A 22321-nucleotide genomic window follows, 5' to 3' on the forward strand; every position below is an offset into this window, starting at 1 on the left:
TTGGCTATCTGAGTCTGTACTGCTTCGGTCCTAAGGAAGGTTCAGAACCGAAGATCTAAAGATTAGCTAGAAAGCAAGAAATCCATCGTTTTCCTGCTTCATGGCTAATCTAAATTTCCCGGCACAGCAGAACAGCTGATGATCGGAAAAAGAAAAAAATAGCAATTTAGCAGGCAAGTTTGCCAGGTAAGGAGTGAGTGGGCGGGGTCGGTTCCCACAGGCCATGTGGGCGGCGCAGCCTTGTGTTCCTGTGCAGCCTGGATTAATTGCTTGGGGTGTGTGCTCTGGGGGTGAGATTTCTCTGCAGCCCACCAAAATTTCTGGTGGTCTGCGGACCACTGGTTGGCAACCAGTAGTTTAGATGACATCAGAGTAACAAAATGGTTATCTGACAATCTTCAGAAAGGGCATTGGTACTTACCTGACACGCCCGTTCTCTTTGAGCTGTGAAGAGCATCCAGTAGTGAGAGGTGCTTCAGTCTCCACATGTCTAGGCTGGGCTTAATTCGTGGAATGCTCCTCCTCCTCCACGGTACTCCTCCCCAGCATTCCCCAGTTTTGGCGAAGACGAGAGACATAACCGCCCTCGTCCTCAATGCCCTAACACCCCCACCAGACGGAAAAAAAGGGTGGGGCTGGATGCTCTTCACAGCTCAAAGAGAACGGGCGTGTCAGGTAAGGACCAATGTCCTTTCTCCCATAAGCTGTTCAGAGCATCCAGTAGTGGGACATACCAAAGCTTGGCCTGTCCTATGGGAGGGACTCCGTCTGGCCTGGAATCTCCTCCTGGTCCCTGTGGACCCGTTGCAGAACTCTTCTGCCAAAGGAGGCCTCAGCGGATGCAAACACATCTATTTTATAATGCCTAATGAATGGCGATGGAGAGGCCCAGGTTGCGGCTCGACAAATTTCAGTTATTGGTGCCTGTGTGGCCCACGCTGCCGATGTTGCAGCGCTCCTTGTTGAATGAGCTGTTATGCCCCTGGGCACCTGCAGAGATTGAGTCTGATACGTTTTCGCTATCGCGGCCCGTAGCCAACGGCCTATTGTAGAAGGTGAGACCTTGCATCCCTGAGTGTTGGGCTGAAAAGACACAAATAAGGCCTCCGTTTTTCTGAAAGCCGCTGTGCGGTTGATATATGCTCGCCTCACATCAAACCTATGCCATTGTAGTTCCAACCCTTGGGATGGTCTGGGACAAAAATTAGGAAGTATCAGCTCTTGTGCCCTATGAAAGACCGAGTTAATTTTGGGTATAAATGTAGGATCAGGACGAAGGACCACCCGGTCAGAATGGAAAACACAAAGATCTTGTCTGACAGACAAAGCTGCAATCTCCGAAATACGACGAGCAGAAGTGATTGCTACAAGGAAAACTACTTTGTACGTCAGAAATTGGAGACTTGATGATTTCAAGGGTTCGAAAGGGCCCTTAGTGAGTGCGACAAGGACCTTGTTAAGGTCCCAGGTGGGATAATGGTGTACCACTGGAGGGCGTAAATTTGTGGCTCCTCGAAGGAAACCTCGTATGCGTGGATGATGGGAAAGAGAAAGTAGACCTTCACAAGTGAGAACTGACGCCAAGGTCGCCACCTGTCTTTTCAACGTATTAGGTGATAAACCCTTGTCAAGCCCATCTTGCAAGAACTCTAGGATTTGAGCCACAGATGGAGAGATGGGATGAATTCGAGACTCGGTACACCATTTGCAGAAACTGGACCATGTGGCATTGTAAATGCGAGTTGTTGAGGGGCGTCTGGCGGCTTGGATAGTGGCGATAACTCTGTTGGAAAACTTTTCGCTCTTCAGACAACTCCGCTCAACCTCCAGATGGTCAGGTGCAACCATTGAGGGTCTGGATGTTGGAGGGGTCCCTGGGTCAATGAAACCCTGGCTGGCGGAATTCTCCATGGTGTTGATACGGAGAGACTGCAGAGGTCTGCAAACCACGGCCGTCTGGGCCAGTAAGGAGCTACTAGAAGTAGTTCCGCCCTCTCGTCTAGCAGTTTCTGGATGACCTTGGGAACCAGTGGAAGTGGCGGGAATGCATACAGAAGTCCAGGGGACCAACGACAGTGGAGTGAGTTGAAGTTCTCCGCTCCTTGCGAGGGGTACCTGGAAAAAAATCTCAGGAGCTGAGCGTTGAGGGGGGAAGCGAACAGGTCCACCACCGGCTGTCCAAATGTCCTGACCGCTTCTTGAAACAGGGATGGATGGAGGCGCCACTCCGATTGATCGATCGTGGCCCTGCGCAGCCAGTCTGCCTGTGCATTCGACAGACCCGAAATGTGCTCTGCTCTGATGGAAAGTAGGTTGCTCTCCGCCCAACGACACAAGCGCTCCGCTTCTCGCGTGAGATGTTTCGACTGTGTGCCCCCCTGTTTGTTTATGTGAGCTTTGGCTGTTACATTGTCGGTCAATATTAGTATGTGCTGATTGCGTACCTGTAGAAGGAAGCTGCGGAGAGCCAGGTGTACTGCTCGAAGCTCCAGCCAGTTTATGCTGCACGACTGTTCTATGGCAGACTAGCGGCCTTGGGTTGTGAGCGATTGAACGTGCGCTCCCCATCCAAACAGGCTGGCATCAGTGGTGATGGTAAGTCTGTGTGGCTCTTTGAAGAGGCAGCCTCTGTTGATGACTGGTCTGGTCCACCAGAGGAGAGATGTGAGGACCTTTGATGGTACCCTGACCTTGTATTTGGAGTTGCTTCGGCTGGAGCGCTGGTACGGTAGCAGGAACCACTAGAGGGATCTAGTGTGGAGCCGGGCCCAAGGGATGATAGAGATACATGAGATCATCTTTCTTAACAATTTTGATAGTTCAGCTAGGGGACACCCTCTTAAGACCCCTGATCTCCTTAACTAATTGCTGAATGCTATTTAGTCTATCTGGTGACAGGTAAACTTTGCCTTCCACCGTATCTATGACTGCCCCCAGATGGGTTAACTGAGTCGATGGTGTTAAATGACTCTTTTTCCAATTTATTGAAAATCCGTGTTGTTGTAGGGATTGTAATGTGTTCTGCGTATCTTTGACTGCCTGATGAGCGGAAGATGACAAAATCAAGATGTCATCAAGATAACACTGGAGTCGTGCAGGGATATCACGGAGATGAGCAGCTAGCGCTGCGAGAACCTTCATGAAGGTCCTAGGGGCAGAAGCTAGTCCAAAAGGAAGGGCCACATATTCAAAATGGTGGTTATTATAACAGAATCTCAGAAATTTATAGTGGGAAGGCCGAATAGCAATATGCAGGTACGCCTCCATCAGGTCTATGGACGTGAGGACGTCACCCTTTCTGATGCCAAGTAAGATAGATTGCAGGGAGTGCATTTTAAACTTGCGATATACTAAGAAACGGTTGAGACGTTTCAGATCCAATATTGCTCTCCACCCCACCCGAACTTTTGGGAACAACAAAAAGATGTGAATAGAAACCTCGCCCTCGTTGGTTGGTGGCTACTGGCTGGATGGCTCGTATGTCCAGTAAGTGTTGGATAGCTGTTTCCATGAGATTACGTTTAACTGGGTCTCTGGAGAGAGGGCATGACATGACAAAATCTGGGAGAGTGGATTGAAACTCCAGCGCACTAATATATATGTCCCAGGGTCAAGTGATCATTATTTGTAGCCTTCCCAGCAGGCTTCCAAGAAGAAAAGTCAATGGGGAAAGCAGAAATGAAATAGAAAATAGAAAAGAATAGAATAACAGAGTTGGAAGGGACCTCGGAGGCCTTCTAGTCCAACCTCCTGCTTAGCAGGAAAACCTACACCATTTCCGACAAGTGGTTATCCGAATATTTTTTTAAAAAAATGTCCAGTGTTGGAGAGAATTCACAACTTCTGGAGGCAAATTGTTCCCCTGATTGATTGTTCTGTCAGGAAATTTCTTCTTAGTTCTAGGTTGCTTCTCTCCTTGATTAGTTTCCCTCTTCTTTGTGGCAACCCCTACTTAACAACTGCATGATTGAGTTACCAACTCCAGCGAGTTGCTCAGCAGGTTCTGACCAGCTCGGGAGAACCAGTAGTGGAAATTTTGAGTAGTTCGGAGAACCGGCAAATATCACCTCTGATTGGAGATTTTACAGTATCCTTCTCCTGCCACACCCACCAAGCCACGCCCACAGAACCGGTAGTAAAGAAATTTGAATCCCACCACTGATTTACTGTAGCAAAAAGACCATAACAGAATAATTGGATGAAGCACAGCTCACTTAACTGCCTTGCTTAGCAAAGGATATTTGATTCTCACTTGTGGTCAAGGGCTACGTGTAGTGTAGGGGTCCCCAAACTTGGCAGCGTTAAGCATAGCTGGCTGGAGAATTCTGGGAGTTGAAGTCCACAAGTCTTAAAGTTGCCAAATTTGGGGACCTCTGGTGTAGTGTCTTCACTGTTTAATTTACTACCGGGAGATATTAACCCCTTCAGCTCATGAAATGTTTCATATTAAAATGAAAATAAAACAGTTACCTTTCTAGATTAGCTGGCTTGTCAAATTTAAACAAGATATAATCTCCAGCAACTGGTGTGATAGCCCAAAAAAAGTCTTCACCCATGTAGGCTTTTTCAAGAGCATGCCCTTGATAGACTTTTAACGTTGTAGAAACCTCTGCTGGTGGATTCACATGAATTTTATGCAATAATGGTTTCAAGAAGTCTTTATCCTATAAAAAAAAAAGACAAGATATAATGTTAAGTGGGGAACAACAATAACAACAAAGTATAGATGGTAGGGCAATAAATAGATTTCCTGTGCTTTTCAAGGTTATTAAATTTTTCTTGATAAAAATCATTTGAAACAATTTTACAGACATATTTCACTTAGACAAAATTGTAGTGAAAAGCTCCCCTACATCTGGCAACGTTTTGTCCCATAACTTATAGGAAAATCTGGGGGAGGTCACGGTGACATGACAGCATCTTCTTACAGACTCTCCTTGGTCCTGCTTATAAATTTCCCATTTTAAAGCTTTGTTTATCTTATTTTTGTTTTTAAACTGTTTCCCCTTTTAATCTATGGAACATTACAGTTAGCAATATTTTATTTATTGCATGAGAAACAACCTCCTACACCTTCAGGTAATTCTAGACTTACAACCACTTGGTTATGAATTTGGTTTGAAATTCCAATGGCACCGAAAAATGTGATTTGAAACAAATTCTCGCACTTACAATCATCACACCACGATGATGGTCACATGATCGCAATGCAGGCACTTGACAACAGGGACTGGCATTTATAACAGCTGCAGTGTCCTGGGGTTAGGTGATTGCCATTTGCAATCTTTCCAGCTGGTTTCCAAACAACGTTAATAGGGGAAGCCAGATTAACTTAATGATTCACTTAATAACCGCAAGGACTCATTAACAACCATGGTTATAAAATCAGGTGTGACTCGTACAACTTAGGAATAGAAATTCCGACCCCAGTTGCAGTTGTAAGTCAAGGACTATCTGTACTATCGTGAAAGCAATCAAGAGATGGCAAGAAAATATAAATTTAATAATAATTATTATAGGAGGAGATTTTAATGCAAGATTTGGCCACAATGATTAGGCCCTTTAGAGCTGTGGTGGCGCAGTGGTTAGAATGCAGTACTGCAGGCTAATTCTGCTAACTGCCAACTGCCAGCAGTTCAGCAGTTCGATTCTCATCAACTCAAGGTTGACTCAGCCTTCCAGGGACCCAGATTATAGGGGGCAATATGCTGACTCTGTAAACTGTTTAGTGGCGTAAAGCATTATGAAGCTATATATAGGTCTAACTGCTATTGCTATTGCTATTCAAGCATAAATATCCTCCAGAGGTTTATTTGCCTCCACTGCTGGACAGCCACCAATCCAAAGGTCCAATATCTAACTTCACAGGTTTTTGTCTTGCAAAATGCTTTAGCAACCTCAGTTTACATACCCTAAATCAGGGGTCACCAACCTTTTGGACCTCAGGGACCACCAAACTCATAATTTTAAATCCCAGGGACCACTAACCGGTTCTGTGGGCACGGCCTAATTTGTGGGTGTGGCTTGGGTGTGGTCATGTGACTGGCTGGGCATGGCTTGTATGTAAATATTATAAATATTTATATAAATATTGAATTTTTTTATTAAAAAAAGAGCAACTTTTCCCCCAAATCAGGCAAAGCAGATTGAGTTGCTCACAGAATCACAGATTCATTCAGAGATCTATCTATCTGCCATCAGCTAGTTCAGTCTGTCACATAAAATTTGCTTGCAAGCAAATTCACAAAATTAACTCACAACACACCATGTATGTAAATATTGAATTTTTTATTTTAAAAAAGAGCAACTTTTACCCCAAATCAGGCAAAGCAGGCAAGCAGATTGAGTTGCTCACAGAATCATTCAGTGATCTATCTATCTGCCATTGCCAACCTGAGTCTGTCACATAAAATTTGCTTGCCATGAGTCTGCACTGAATAATAGAACCTTGAGTCCTAAGGGAGGTTCAGCTGTGCAGAGCCGAAGACCTAAAGACTAGCTAGAAAGCAAGAAATGCAACCATTTCCTGCTTTCTAGCTAATCTAAATCTCCCAGCACAGCAGAACAGCTGATGGTCGGGGGAAAAAAAAGGAAAAATAGCAACTAGCAGGCAAGTTTGCCCGGTAAGGAGTGAGTGGGCGGGAAGGGTTCCTGCGGGCCATGTGGGCAGCGCAGCCTTGTGTTTCTGTGCAGCCTGGATTAATTGCTTTGTGGGGGGGTGCTCTGAGGGTGACATTTCTCTGTGGCCCACCAAAATTTTCTCATGGACCATGGGCCACGGCCCACCGGTTGGCAACTACTGCCCTAAATGGTGGTGTCCCTAGGGACAGACTAGGGGAACTTACATTTTGGTCTAGCTTCAATTTGAGCACAACAGATGGTACAGCCCTTGCTTGAGGACTTGTAAATTTCCTAAGAGACCATACAACAGTTGGTGCTTCTGACTGTGATCATCTACAAATGACACTTTCTTTTCATTTAGATACAACTGACAGATGTTCCCTGTCTGTTGGACCCATTGCATGTTGTACAATGCTCAGGATATATAAAATGGTCAACTAGAATGACCATGGCATTGGAAAAGTTTCTGAACTATTCTCACCTAAAAGGGGCAATTTGAAATAATATCATCTCCCCATCATGACCCCATACCCAAGTACTATGATCTCTAATTCAGATTTGCAAACAGATTCTGGTTAACATCTACTCTAACATAATTATCAACTGATCAGTATAAATCAAATCGCTGATTTGACCAGGACTGCCAGAAAGCAGGGAGGGAGGGAGGGAGGGAGGGAGGGAGGGAGGGAGGGAGGGAGGGAGGAAGAGGAAGGAAGGAAGGAAGGAAGGAAGGAAGGAAGGAAGGAAGGAAGGAAGGAAGGAAGGAAGGAAGGAAGGAAAGGAAAGGACTGACTTGTGGTGACTAGGATTACTAGATGCAATCATGTGATCATGATCTGGATGTCTAGCAACCTATTAGCACTTACAGCCACTTGTCAAGTGCCTGTAAGCACAAGAACCACACAAACAAACATCCATGTGACAAACAGAGTTAATGGACAATGAGGAAGTAAAGTCATAGTCATCTGATGTCTCACTTAATGACTGAATTATACTCAGATTTTGTGGCAGTTGTATTTAAATATAGTACATAGTTAAGAAATATATATTTAAAAAATAAGTAGTTCTTAATTAAGGTTGATTAATGAACATATTTCCAAAAATTGGTGTAAGTATATGTTGCTTTCTATCAGTACTCACTGTGAGTTTTTGAATCTTTCCTTCTAGGGAAGAGTGTAGGCCCACATGCTGAAAAAGCGAAGGCCTGAACCGTATTCTGAGATTTGACTTCTGGCGATCACAATGTTTCTTTAACAAAATGGTGGAAACTTTTTTTAGCATAAGACACATCATCATTATACATGGCTTAAAAACTGGCTATCTGGATCATTTATTGCAGGAGTCTCCAACCTTGGCAACTTTAAGACTTGTGGACTTGAACTCCCAGAGTTACTCAGACAACTTTGCTAACTCTGGGAGTTGAAGTCCACAAGTCTTGAAGTTGCCATGGTTGGAGACCCTTGATTTATTGCATTCTTACCTTGTTTTTATTTAGCAGACATGATTTCATTCAGAATAAAATAACATATTCCCACCACTACAAAAATTCAGTCATTAGAACATTAGTAAGTAATTATATAGGAAGTAATGAACATTCATTTCTCACAGCTGCTAGGATCTCTAAATGCCAATTCTGAGAAAAATATATTTTCCAACTACAGCTTTTACTTTTGCAAACTGCAATATCTGTTATTTGAAATGCCCTTAATTAAAATAAAAAATAAAAGTGTCATGCCTAATAATATATTAGTCATCATTCTTGTTGTTATGATTTGGTTTGAAAACTATAATTGGACAAAGCAATTCATATTTCTGATTTTAGTATAAGTTACTTTTGTCCTTTGTTGTCTTTTTCCTTTCATTGATTTTCTCATATTGATATATTGTTATATATGTATATGATTTGCTTCCACATTTCATTTCTCTATCGTCAGAGAAACCATTTCATTTCAAATGCCAAGAAATAAAATTTATTATAAGACATAGGTTCTAGCCAAGCCAACATTTCTGCACATGAACTTTGCAGCCATTCAAAAGCCACTCCCTGGTTTCCATGCCCTCACCACACTGCCTATGTTTGACAGTTGAGCATAGTTACTTTGGGTTTAAAAGCAACCCAATAGAAGGATAATGGCAAATCACTTTGGTACTACGCCTAAGAAAAGATAGTGTGAATTTAATGGAAGTCTCTAGCACTTTAGTTTAACATAAGGGCAATTGTATCCCTTATATGTGCATGCCTCACACTGCAGAAGAAACTCTTTTACTCTTTGCAATGGAAAAGTTCTGTGGGGTTTATAAATTACCTTTACCTCTACTTTCAGCTTCTGTGTCTGAATTGCTTCCTGGATCATTTAAAAAGAATTCTGGCTTGATTTTGCAGAAATGGAATTTTCAGGAAAATTACTGCTGGATGCTTCTAGCCCCTTGCTACCACTGCTCACAAGACAGCACTTTCCTACAAAAGTGCAGGCAAGGGAAGGAAGAAGGGAAGCAGCACATCCCCAAAGGCTGGCAAAGAGAATCAGGCCGAGAAGAATTATCTGTCCTTCCCTGCTCCTCACCTCAACAGCATCAGTAGCAGCTAACTACAGCTCCACACAAGGTCAGTTTAATCTATCAGCCTTGTTAAAGACACAACAAGAGGAGCACTATGAAGAAGTGGTTTTCCAAACAACATTTCTTCCTGTCTATGAAAGACAGATGAAAGAAGAGTATCTTGCCTGGAGGGTAGGGACAAGTCTACACCATTTTCAAGAGAATCACCCAGCCCATGCAAAGCATGGTTATTATTGCAATTATGAGAATTGGGCCAGTCTCTGAATAAGAACAAATGACTAGTTTTTCTGTTACATCGGGGTGGGAAGCGATGGCCCTTTTATGACTTGTCACGAAAGGACCATCGTTCCCTATTCCTATAGATTCTGCCCTAGGCTAAGTATTAATTGGGCATCCTCAACACAGGTTAAATACTCCAAAAGTTGCAACTTTCAATCTATAGGCCAGGAAACATGGTTGTAGTAAGGGAGTCTACATTTTGAAAAAGGGGGTGGAATACGTTCACACAAATGCATGTTTATCCCTGAGTAGATTCAGGTAGATTCCCTGCCTCTCCTCCCCCAGCAATCTGTTTGGCCTGCCAGACAGCAGGCCATGGGCGTTCAAATTTTAGGTAGGATGTTCTCTGCTGGCCACCTGTAGAAAGCATGATATCTGCAGGGGCACAGTTGGAGAAGTTGAAATATTTTTAGGATATAATGCAGTCTTTATAGTACTTGGCCTCTACAGTGTATGTATAGTAGGGCTGTGCAAAGGGGTGTTTTGCAAAATATAGTATGCTAGGATAAGTAAAGCATTCTCTCTTTGCTTTAGGTCGTCTGCAAAGTTTGGCATGATTGCTTCAAAATATTCATAGTTGTGACTACAGATACTTGCACACAGAGCTCTCTTGTTTTTCTGACAGTCTCAGAGAATTGCTGTCTGTGTGTGCACATGCACACAGCCAAAGACAGTTTTTGAAACTGTCTTGCCAAACCTTCCAGAAAATATACTTCTTTAACATTTCAAGGTGGGTGCCTCAGTTATATTAATCATGCTTTTCAAAATGCTCCATCCGACAGCTTTGCACAGCTTCAAATGATTTCTTTCTGGTAATGTCTGGATCATTAATCATATCTTCTTAAACATTTCATAATACACTAAACGTTGTTTAGCTAAAAGAAGCTACAATTTAGAAAAGAGCTATAAAAACTATGACTAGGTTTCTTAACATATTTTCTTACAATCATGTCACATAGAAACATTAAACTCTCAAATCAACTTACTGCATCTTTCTCCGGATTGCACACTTTCACCCAAAGAATGTGATCCAAGAGCCAGTCAATTGGTTTCTCTTTATAGAACATAAGTATGAACTCTACAATGAGCGTAATATCTGGAGACTGGAACATTTTCCCTGTAAATAATAACATGTATCAACAATAATTTAGCATTTTGAGCTTTAAATGGATGGTGTTCTATTAAAGAGTACGAATCCAAAAATCTGATGTTTAGAATCTGAACCAGCAAAATATTGCAAGTTGTTCTTTTTATACAATGTACCACTATCAGATAAAATACATTTGCAGAATAATTTAGGGTAATAGGTTCAAAGAAAGGCTGAAGACACAAGGGCATCAAGATGAATTCACTTTCAGACATAAAACTAAAAATAATATATGTTAAATTTCATTTCTCTGTACCTTCTCATTTATTAGCAATTAATGCTCTAAACTAGGGGTGTCAAACTTACTTCCTGCAGGTCAGATGCGTCACAAGCTGGCCATGCCCACCCCGGTTTAGCAAAGGGGAGAAAAGTCAAGATACATCACGTGACGCCACTGGGATGCTGCGAGTTTGACACCCCTGCTCTAAACTGTCCCTTTAGAGATAAAAATTGGTGTCCATCATCTATATTTTCTGTTTTATGTACACTTTTCTTGCAGAATATTCGTATGATATGTCTTGCATTCTGATTAAGGCATTCCCTGTCTGTGCAGGGTTTCTTGGGTGAAGGTGGTCCTCCAGGGGTGGGATGCTACCGGTTCTGTCCCGTTCTATAGAACCGGTAGCTCTGAAGAGCAGCAGACACCGAACGGTTCTGTGTTTGCTGCTGTTTGGCCCGCCCGCCCGCCCGGGCTCTTTCCTGTCCTTTATTTCCTGCTTTTTCAACCTCAGCTGCTTTCCGCGGCACAGCTGAGCTTGAAAAAGCAGGAAAAAAGAGGCCTTTCAAATGCTGCGCACCCGCGCGCAGCGTTTTTCAGCTGTCCGGGCGGCATAGTTGATGTTTTTACTCATGCATGCAGCAAAACGTAGTCACTGAACCAGTAGTAACACAGGTTGAATCCCACCCGTGGTCTTCCTCAATTCACCAGAACTGTTGCATTCACTTCAGCAGATGTCAAAGCAAAGGCACCTACAGCAATCACCTTTTTGTCAAATGCCAAATGCAGCATCATACCATTTTGACCAAAGTTCTGCCAACACTCATATAAAAGAGAAAGTTTGCATCACCTTGGTGCAACACTACTTTTGTCATTACTCCTCCCTCCCTCCCCTTTACTGAATGGGAGACTAGGCGTTTGTTTCCATTATTCAATTTAAAGAGGGATATTAGTTGCACATAGGATAGCAAATGCTAGAAATTATAATGCTACTAGTGAAGAATTAGAGAAGTCATACTCTTTTTTTAAAGAAACCCAGTATCTTCAAAAACTTGTATCAGTCTAACATATGATGAAAGTAGAATCTCTCTTCAAATATGGATTCAGGAGCAAATATTGAATTGCTGGCCTTGATAGAGGCAGAAATAAGACATTAAGAAACTTTTAAAACATAGTTTTTCACTTGTCAATCTATAAATGAACTTATTTAGATGACTGAAGTCCATTTAAGACTTATATTCCAATTTTAAAAAATGTATTTAAGAACTGCAGACATAATTACAACATTATTCCATTTTCTATCACATGGGTTTTGTTACACGTTATGTGCTACCTACACATAATCTAGTAAGGAATGATACAGGAAATTTTACAACTAACATTTTCATATTACAAAAGGAACTGTAAAGTTGTTTTTGAAGGGGGGGGGGTTGTTAAATTGGTTACCCAGATTTTGATGTGCTTTTCTATCCTTCTCCTTTTTAAAAATTATGTAAGAGGTTGTTTTTTTCTTACCAATAAATCCCAGTTGAGAGAATTCTAGAATCATCCAATCTTCTGATGACAACTGAAGTGCAAAATTTTTTATTGTGCTGAAATAATTCTGCTTGACAACGATGTCATCCTCAAGCTAAGGGACCCAAGCGCAAGCAAGCAAGAAAGCAAAAGAGAAGAAATGAAATGAGGAATGAAGTTGTATGGGGGCGGCATTGGACTAACTTTTTCAGGTTCAAGCATACATGTAAATCCAGCCATCATTGGGCCTTTTCCAACCGATGACTTGAAATGCCCATCCCTGAATCAGAAGCAGAAACCTATCCTGATAAGAAATTTGCTATTCCTACTGCTAACCCTTATTCTGTCTCTGTAGCGTCTGCTTCAAACTAGTATAAACATCTGAATTTCTCCTAAGGAAAAAGCAGACAAGGACTGCCCTTGGAGAGTATAACATAATAAGGGGGAAATGCTACTTTGACACTAATACTGTTATGGCTATCTCTCTAATAGGCTGTGGGTGTGATGAAGGAAATATCATATGACCCATCAGAAGAAAGAACATACAGGTCATCCTTGAATTACAACAGTTATTTAGTAACCATTTGAAGTTACAATGATGCTGAAAAAAGGGAGGTAAGACTGTTTTTCACACTTACAACACGGCAGCATCCCTGTAGTCATTCACTTAACATCTGGGTTACTAAATTAATAACTGCGGTGATTCACTTAACAATTGCGACAAGAAAAGTCACAGGATGGGGCAAAATTCACTTAATATATGTTTCATTTAGTAACAGAAATTTTGGGTTCAATTATGGTTGTAAGTAGAGGACTATCTGGATTTATGCCAAAGTTGGGTACAAGAAAGGAGGAGGCCTTTCTTCCACAGGTAGTTTCTCTATTATTTATTATCTTGATTTTTGCCTGGCCATTCCAAATCCATGATTCTGAGCAGTTAACAGAAATTAAAAACACCATATAACAAACACAACAATAATATATGCATAATTGGCAACCGGGATAAACAGCCAAAACGGCTAACAAACAAATCAACCCAACCATATTGCAGGGTTCGCCATACATCTGGTACCCCAGGCTTATTGCTACAAAAGCCTTAGCAAGCCTTACTCTAAAAAGAAGTAGCAGCCTTGATTTTTATTTTATTTTATTGTGATAATTTAATGCAATGCTATAGAGACTTCGAAAGAAAATGAATTAAGTCCTGCTACGCTAAATGAGACTTAATTTTAAGGAGGCACCCAAAGGTTGATGCTCTTAATCCATGTATTTAATCAGAAAGAAAAACAGAGCAGGGTGTGCCAAGTATCTGTCGACATCTTGACTGTAATAATACATCTACGTACAATAACAGTAATATAGTAACAACAAGCCGCTAATGGTAAAGGCAACTCCCTATATTATCCTAGGCAACAATTCTCACTTCACAGAAGATACTCAAATAGTGCCAAATGCATACAAACAATTCCTCTCCAAAAATGCACATGCTGTTGGATCCATCATTCCACTTTACAAAACTGTTTCTTTCATGTTGAGAATAAGGGCTGGATCACTTCATGTCCTATATACACAAAAGGTTTAAAGATGGAATAACAAAAGGTCATGTCCTTTAGGACTGTCCATGATCATTAGCCATAGTACGGTTTCCAGTGGCTGTGGAAGGCTCTTGTGCCTTTTGATATTTAGGCAGCTATATAAATCTAAATTGTTGCCTGTCGCTTGTGTCCTCTTGTCTCTATTCTTTTGGCAACTTTTGTCCCTTTCTGCCCATTTTTTAAAATATTTGTTGATGTTTAATAAAGGTTATTTTTGTTCGCTGAACTGAGTGATGTGTGTATTTGCTCTCAATAGAGAGATTGACTGGAAGTCTGATGGGTGAAAATTAAGCTGGAAATGACCCACAGAAATTTCCACATACAAGTGTGCTCAGCAACTGCTCCACCCAAACCTAAACATGATGTATAATCCTATTCAGAAGCCAATCATTATTTCAAGAGAAGCTTTTTTAAATTTCCTTCCTTCTTTTTAAAATGAGTCAGAACATAGGAAAGTGCTGATTCCCAGAATGTTGTTCTATTCCACTCCTTTCCTCAGATGTTTTTAAGCATGGGTGAACTCAAAGGTATTCTGGGCAAAGAAAAGGAAGAAACCTACGGAGAGACTTGATTTCTCATTTATGTGCACAGGGGCATCTGCAGACTTAGACCAAAGGCACCAATATAATGCAAACTTGTGGGACCAGATCATTATTTTTTGTTTGTTTTATAATGAGACTGCTTGCACATCTTTCAAAAATCCCAAAGAGAGGAATACTAAAAGCTGTGATGAAATAGTGTCTCTCTTTTCTCAATACAAGTCTGTGCTTTACATACAGACAATACATCCAGTTCTCATTTAGCAACCATGCTCCATTCCAACAGTCAGGAGAGGGAGGGAGGGAGGGAGAGAGAGAGAGAGAGAGAGAGAGGCTATGAAGATAACTGATTAATGCCATGTCATTCAGAAACAGTTCTTGTACAACTACATCAGTGTCACTCTTATTTGGGTGTGCACTGATGTCACATGTACAAATTTTGAATATTTTTGTTACTGTTGTACTTGCAAATGGTTGCTAGTCAAGATAATCACTAAACAAGGGGTGTTTACATGCCAGGGCCCACTTTACACAGTTATGCAACAGTTTGGATTCAAAGGCAAATCAGAGCATGCAAAAAGAGGTGCTCATTATACTTTAACTATACCAATTTGTGTCTAATTCCAAAAATCAGTTTTGCTTAATTACTAATTATTTGCCTTGAGGCTAAAAATCTAAATATGTGTAACTCTCTTTACCTATGGCCTTATTGCACACTCATGCCTGGTAGGCTGAACCAAATTTACAAAATGAAACTTTGACAATAACAGATGCTAATGAAGGTAAAAATACTGCATGTGCTTCATATTTAAGAATCCTACAAGCCATTTAAATTTTCAAATAATCATGAAAAGGCAGTTTTAATTTGAAATTAAAATTTTAAATTCTACTGCAAGACAAACATTTTAATCCTCCACTATTTTTCATTGTTTTATTGAAATATTTCACTGTAATAGCTAATCTTATATATTATAAATAATTTATATTTTTGTAAAATAATATATTACAAATAATTGGTATTACGATAAATAAACTTTATTAGGTCTAAAAGACCGTTTGATAAATAGCTGTGTTATGGAATACTCACTATGCCATGTTCACTATTACACATTTAAAAAATATTTTGAATATTTATTTTTACATTCAAAATATAAAAACAATTCACCTGAATGTAGTATACACCTTTTTTCTGTGCGTACATCATAAGAAAACAGTAATCCAGATTCTGCTTTGTCCTCCATCTAAAATTAAATATTTAATGTTATTTATTTTGCACGTGAACAGGCAGACTTGAAAACCTTATGCTTGAAACCTTATATATATTATATTATAGCTTGAAAACCTTATGCTTGAAACATAAACAATGGTTTTAGTTATTATTTTAGTAGTTAATGAACACATAATCTCTGATTCCCTCCCAAACCGATTGATTCCCAAATCTCACCATCCAACCACTTCACTGAAACCTCTGAAAAGGCCCATCTCAGGAAGTTTATCAGTGGACAAAAGCTCCTTTTGAACGTCCTTTCCTTATTCAGTTTCATACATTCTTTTGCTCGGGAAGATCTACTCTGCTGCATTGGGGGACTCTCCACAATTGTTTCTGTGACAAGTTGTTTCCTACCCTCCTTCCTCTAGCATAGGAGTCTTTGTTGGTCTTCAGTTTCCTTTGTCAGTGGAAGGGCAAATTTGGATGTTGTCCTTCAAAAATCTTGTTCTGTTCAAAGTTTTCCTGTGTCATGTTTATTTTGATTTGATGTGTATCTAATATCACAAAATAATACTCCCATGTCCTAATTGGTTCTGCACCTTGGTTCTGTCCCAAGTCCTAGCAGACATTACCGAAGAAACATGTACTTGTAGTGCTAGGATTACAGAAATAATAGTCATTATAGAATCTTTTTCTAGCCATTATTTAATCCAAACCATACTTCTGCTTATCTGCTCAGTCACCAAATACCACAGTAGAAGCTCAAAACAGTTCCAAATCCAATGATCCAGTGCCAAGCTAAGCATTTGTGGATCAAAAGAAGGCTACAATAGCAAAACTGACATTATCATGAGAAAGCTAAAACATAAGATTTAGATTGAAAAACCCTTCCTTTCCCCAAGACTCATGTCTGAGGTCATGTTTAAAAATGAATATTCCCGAAGAATAATGTAATAGTAAGAGTAGTAAGAATAATGTAAGCTGTCTTTCCTCAACTGCTGTATATGGGCAGTTGCACATTCTGTAACCAACATGGCCAATGGTTGAGGAATGTGAAAACTAGTTCCTGCATATCTAAAGAGCACCAAATTAGGAAAGACTACTGGATATAAAACATGCAACAGAATTTGCAGTCTGATTCTGGGCCTAGTTTACCCTGTTCTCAAATGCAATATGTAAGTTAACAGTATCCTAGACTATCTCAGTTAAGATCTACTGTGATGACTAAAGTAGTTTCACACCTGCAAGAAAAAAAAAATCCTTACCTGACTCTTTCTTTTGAATCTCCAAATGTCTCTTTTAGATTTTTCATGTCAGGATAGTAAAATGCAGGAGGAGCTATTATTTCCACTAAACCAGAACGAATTTCTGTCGAAAACCTGGGGTCAGAAAAGTCAGCTTTGTTATTTTATATTCAAGTACTTCAGACATCTGTGATCAATTTGGACTTGAGTTCAATTTTGTATTCAGCTGTGAAAAGTTAATAAATTGGAGGCTGATTTCAACCTACATGTAAAACTGTAGTTTTATCACCTAGGGCCACATTTGACTGAGGAGGCTTCTGTGTTTACCAAGCCTTTGATAGCTTCTGAGATTGAAAATTCTACATCTACAAAATCAGTGCAGCATATTGTCTCAAACCATTTGCAATTATCAATGGATTAGTCTACAGAGATAAATGTGTATGTATTTTACAGAACCAACCAATATTAACTTCTTAAGCGCCTAGACAGTATTTTATATTTTACCACTAACATAAAAACTTTAATGTACATATGCAATCTTTATTTCATGTGGATGTATCCATTTCAGGATCTTATATCATAATACTATTTGCTGTTTTAGAAGGAAAGTTATCTCAATGTTCAGTGTAGCTATTTAACTATAATGTATTATGTATTAATTTAATATATTACACAAACCTATTTAGAAGTGTCACTTTTGGATTCTAAGCTGTGTACTAAAAAGTGGATAATCCAAAATATTTCAGTGGTAACTTGTATGAATTAAACTTACTCTTTTTCAAGGTTTGCCACAACACCATTTACATAGTCAAGTTCTGTCTAGAAAAAAAAGGAAACAACATCTTTACACATAGTATGGATAATTGGTTTGACAATTGCATAGTTTGTATACCCATTTTTGCTCTTCAAGTAGGCTAACATGACATTAATGCCCCAAATGTATTCATTCATTAACAAAAGCCATACAAAAGGTTTGTTTTCTTGTCACAGATAATGGCCAGCAGAACATTCAGTTCAATTCAACTTGAGCATGCTAAATTTAGCATGTTTACTTTTAATTAAGCAATGCCAGTGTTAGAGTCATGAGGTCAAACAACACCTGAATGGTAATATAATACCAATGCTTTACCTCTATTGTGAATGACACAGCTATTTAAAGCAGTTTTTGTTGGGAAAATCAAAAGCAGAAGAGTTGGGAAAAGATTTTTTCCTCTGATTCATATGTTTGATTGAGAAAAGCAGCTATTTAAATATAGGTCCTTTATTCACAAATACACAATAGGCACATACATTTTGGGCACAGTACCTGAATCTGAACCCAGAAAAGCATTGAAAAAAGAGCAGGACCTCTCCACATGCTACAATAGCTGCTGCTTCAAGTTCTGAATTGTCCTTCCCCATGATATCTGCTTACTTTGATTATGAGATGGCTTATCTCTGGCTCTATCCTGAAACTGGAGTGGGAAATGGGAATTGCAATCATGGGGCTTATCAGTGAATTGTGCCTCCCAGTTCCTGCACACAACCAATGCATCTACTGCATTCTAATTATGTTATGAATCAAGGCAGCCCAATTAAAATCCTTCTAGTTAGCTTTGTTACCTCTCTGGAAAAAAATCAGCACAGCATGATTTCTTTGTTATAAATAAATAGCATATCATTGCCTCATCCAATCTGGATAACTATTCCTTTCTCCACCATCATGTAGACCCAGAAGTTCTACACTGCAATCAGGAATCATGGCTGGAACGTCTATGAAAAATATCTGTTTTCAATCTTGGCAACTTTATAATTCATGAACTTCAACTCCCAGAATTCCACAGCCAGAAAGGTTGGATGTGAAATTCTGAGACTTTAAGTCCATGCATCTTTAAGTAACTATATTAAGTAGTAATAATGCCATTATCTTTTCAGAATCTCAGCTAGCTAAGATTTTAAAAAAGAAACAGAAGACAGCTCTCCCTTCTTACAAGATTGGTTAACATGCATTGAGCATATACTGAAAATATAAACAGGGGAACTAACTGATGGTTGCTTATTTCTTTTTCTATTGCATGGAGCAATGGAGTTTTGTACTCTATGATGCCAGCAGTGGATGAAATAGAATATCTTTTCAGAAACCATCTTTTGAACCTCAGAATAATTTCAGAAAGAACTATTTGGTGATTGTATATCCTGCTTGTTCTAGTAAAAATGCTAGAAAAATCAACTTTGGGTTGATTTGTAAGATTTCAGGGGCACAAAAATAATCAAAATTATGCCAGGTGGATATAATCTTAATTATATGTATCCTATAAAACTTTTATCTACTCCAACTGAAATATCTCTCTCCATATACAGAAACTGGCTTAATTAAAAGAGTTTTGAAAACCAACAATTCAATGTATTTGTTCTAAGGCAGTTGAGTGTTTCTCAACCTTAGTGACTTCTGGAGTCCATACTTCTTAAAGTATAGACTTCAATTCTCAGCATTCCCCAGCCTGTGTTGAGAAACACTGTTCTAAGGAATTTATAAACAGCAAATGTTTTAGTTCACAATTCATTTGATATAATTTTGGTTTCTTAGACCAGCCAGAAAAGTTCAAAACTTCTAGCAACAACTCTATAAGTTTCCATAAAAGGCATGAGCTAGATCCAGAAAAAAGCAGACCAAAATGAATTTTCCTGCCCCTTCTCTCCCAGCCAAAACCCAAACCTCATCAAAATGTTGTTTCACAAACACAAAGGACAAAGGGAAAAAACACTTTAGAAGTAGACACAGGGTTGCTAACCTCTTAATCTTACAAATGTAGAACTCTAACCTTTTTTATATGTAGTTCAGAAGCAGACTGCACGAGCTACATAATTCCTGAATTAAGTTCAGTCCTGCTCCAGGCTCAATGCCATTAGTAGCTTCCAATATTAAACTAACAGAAATTATTATAACAGTCCAGCCTTGTTTTTACTAAACTGACTGCCTTTAACAAACAGAATATATTTTCCCTTAACAGTAAAACACTCAACAGTACTCATTTTGTGCAATTCAAGTCCTTTCAAAAAGAAGCACATGTATATTTTAATGAAATTTGCTTCAGCAATTTCCCTTATGACAGTTATGACTCTCTTCCTTACCAATTCATTCCACACCAAAAAGCAATAAATTTGTGCAGTTTGTCTAGAATTCATCTGGCTGCCATTAAAAGCCTTACTGTATACAGAAACAGATCTGAGGTTGTTTTCTTTTTCTTTTTAATGAACTCCTACAAATCTTATGCCTCAAAGAGCTGCACCTAATGAAGATTTGATACTAATGGCCTGTTATCTCAATTCTTTCAAACACATCTCCTCTGCAATATGCAGCTGCAAAGAAAAACATTACGGTGTTGTTTGGACACCATGCAAAAAGAGACCGTTCTTAGGATATGATCTGTGCACTCTTATCTGTGAAATAAGGCCCTTTGAACTAACTGGATTACTTTACTTTCTCTAATCGAAAGTATCCATTGTATATGAAATGGAAACAAGATATTTTTCTATCTGGTTCAGATAATCCAAGATCTACAGGTAAAATCTTAATCTGCCTTCTACCAAGCCCCCCACCCAACCCCACATTACATCTAAGAGATAAACCGTAGAACAGACTGAAAAAAATATCTTTTGATTTTTATTTTTAAAAAAATATTTACAGGACCCACAAGGTGAGGCTTTGAGGTAGGGCAGGGTGTCCAACCTGGCAACTTTAAGCCTGGAGGACTTCAACTCCCAGAATTCCCCAGCCAGCTCCCAGAAATTCTGGGAGTTGAAGTCCTCCAGGCTTAAAGTTGCCAAGGTTGGACACCCCTGAGGTAAGGTATCCCCAGTATGCTGATAATACTCAGCTTTACATCTCCACTTGGTGCTATGATGCTATGGAGGTTCTCTCTCAGTGCCTGGAAGTTATGGGAATCTGTACGGGGTTCAATAGTCTTCAGATAAACAGGCAAGGTCAAATGGCTTTGTGTTTTTGGACCTTCTGGTTTGGGGAATCTTCCATCTTTGGTTCTGGGTGGGGTGATTACAGACCTGGTGCACAATCTGGAGGTTCTCCTGGATTCCCAGCTTCTGCTCAAAGGAGTATCTATGTTAACTAGACACTGATAGTTACCTTTACAGTTTCTCATGGCTTGAGTCCGGACTACTCATGGGATCATCCCTCACCAATTGTTTCTATTTTTCCTCCAAGTCTGGAAGGAGAAGCATGCTAAGGAGCGTTAGCTGGTAGAGCCCAGGAAGAGATCCATTTTTGTTGTGGCAATCCTCCTGTGGACACCATTCTACCTGAGATTAGGTTAGACCCTGACCTTGCTGGCTTTTATCATGACCCTAAAAACTTAGTCTTGTGTTGGGACATGGGACCTCTTAAGTGTGACAGAGCTCATCTCTTGGTTTCGTTAACAGTTATTTTATGATGCCCAGCTGCTACAGTATGCATTTTATTTTCATGTTTGTTTTTTTATCTATTTCATTGTAAGCTTCCCAGAATAATGTATGTGAAATGGACAGCTATATAAGTAAAATAATATTTGAATTACCTCTCCTATGAATACAATCATAACACAATCCAATTTTTCCTCAGGCGACAGCTTATCAATCAGCGAATGAAGAGTTTCAGTAAGGTAAGATTTTACTTTTCTCTTGACAGTTGGAATCCCCATTACTATAGAAACTAAAAACAAATAGAGAAATCAGTTTCCTTGAACACAAAAGAAATGGCTTATTTTGTAGTTTTTAAATATACTGTTGATAGTCTTTTAGGTTATTCTGCTTTGTTTTCTGCACTCTTAATATTTAGCCCCAAGCATTTCCAGTAGGTATTCTGAAAACAGGCTGCATAAAAAGAGCATTTAAAAACGATACTTTCATTAAGAAATAGCAGTTAACACCTCAATGCTTTAGTGTCTCTCCTTGGCCAGAGAAAATAATATTCTTCAGGAGCTTGAAGCTGGAATTTTACTTCTAGGTCTTCAAATTTTTAATCTGAGCATCCAAAAAAAAAAAAAAAGCATTTATGAGACAGTTATTTACAGTCTCTGCAGATGTCTCCTTTGCTACTTCTGCAATGTCCCATCTGACTTTCTCAGAAATTTAAATTAGAAAAAAAATTAAAACAGGTGGCATGGCAAAAAGTTTAGTCAGAAGAACATGAGGTAACAGTGAGGAACATCCTTCATGTTTATGTGTCAGAATGAAACATCCTCGTAAATTTACAGTTTTTTTAAGCTAGTTTTGTCCTCCATGACAACCATTTTGTATTTTGTGTTCTCGTAATATTCCAAATATGTGCAATGCCCTGCAAAGATAGAGACAGAGGTGCAGATGCATGTTTTGAGTTGTGTACCTTTAGACATGTGCCCCAGAACTCCACCAAAAATTCTCA

The 22321-nt window shown here is 39.5% G+C and overlaps 1 protein-coding gene across 4 annotated transcripts in view; it reads right to left on the reverse strand.

Moving 5' to 3' along the window:
- Positions 1–22321, reverse strand: part of MGAT4A (alpha-1,3-mannosyl-glycoprotein 4-beta-N-acetylglucosaminyltransferase A) — an 87346-nt gene that overhangs the window by 9656 nt on the left and 55369 nt on the right. For all 4 annotated transcript variants that reach the window (XM_087967139.1, XM_087967137.1, XM_087967140.1 and 1 more), the window contains exons 5-12: positions 21477–21610; positions 17699–17745; positions 16948–17061; positions 15638–15713; positions 12339–12453; positions 10446–10576; positions 7762–7869; positions 4471–4664 (exon numbers count right to left, since the gene is read on the reverse strand). In XM_087967139.1, coding sequence (XP_087823265.1) covers positions 4471–4664; positions 7762–7869; positions 10446–10576; positions 12339–12453; positions 15638–15713; positions 16948–17061; positions 17699–17745; positions 21477–21610 — 919 coding nt within the window. The remainder of the gene's footprint in view (positions 1–4470; positions 4665–7761; positions 7870–10445; positions 10577–12338; positions 12454–15637; positions 15714–16947; positions 17062–17698; positions 17746–21476; positions 21611–22321) is intronic.

Source organism: Notechis scutatus, chromosome 5 (assembly GCF_049901735.1).
Source record: "Notechis scutatus isolate UNSWTSFEM ecotype Mainland chromosome 5, rNotScu1.2, whole genome shotgun sequence".
NCBI lineage: Eukaryota > Metazoa > Chordata > Lepidosauria > Squamata > Elapidae > Notechis > Notechis scutatus.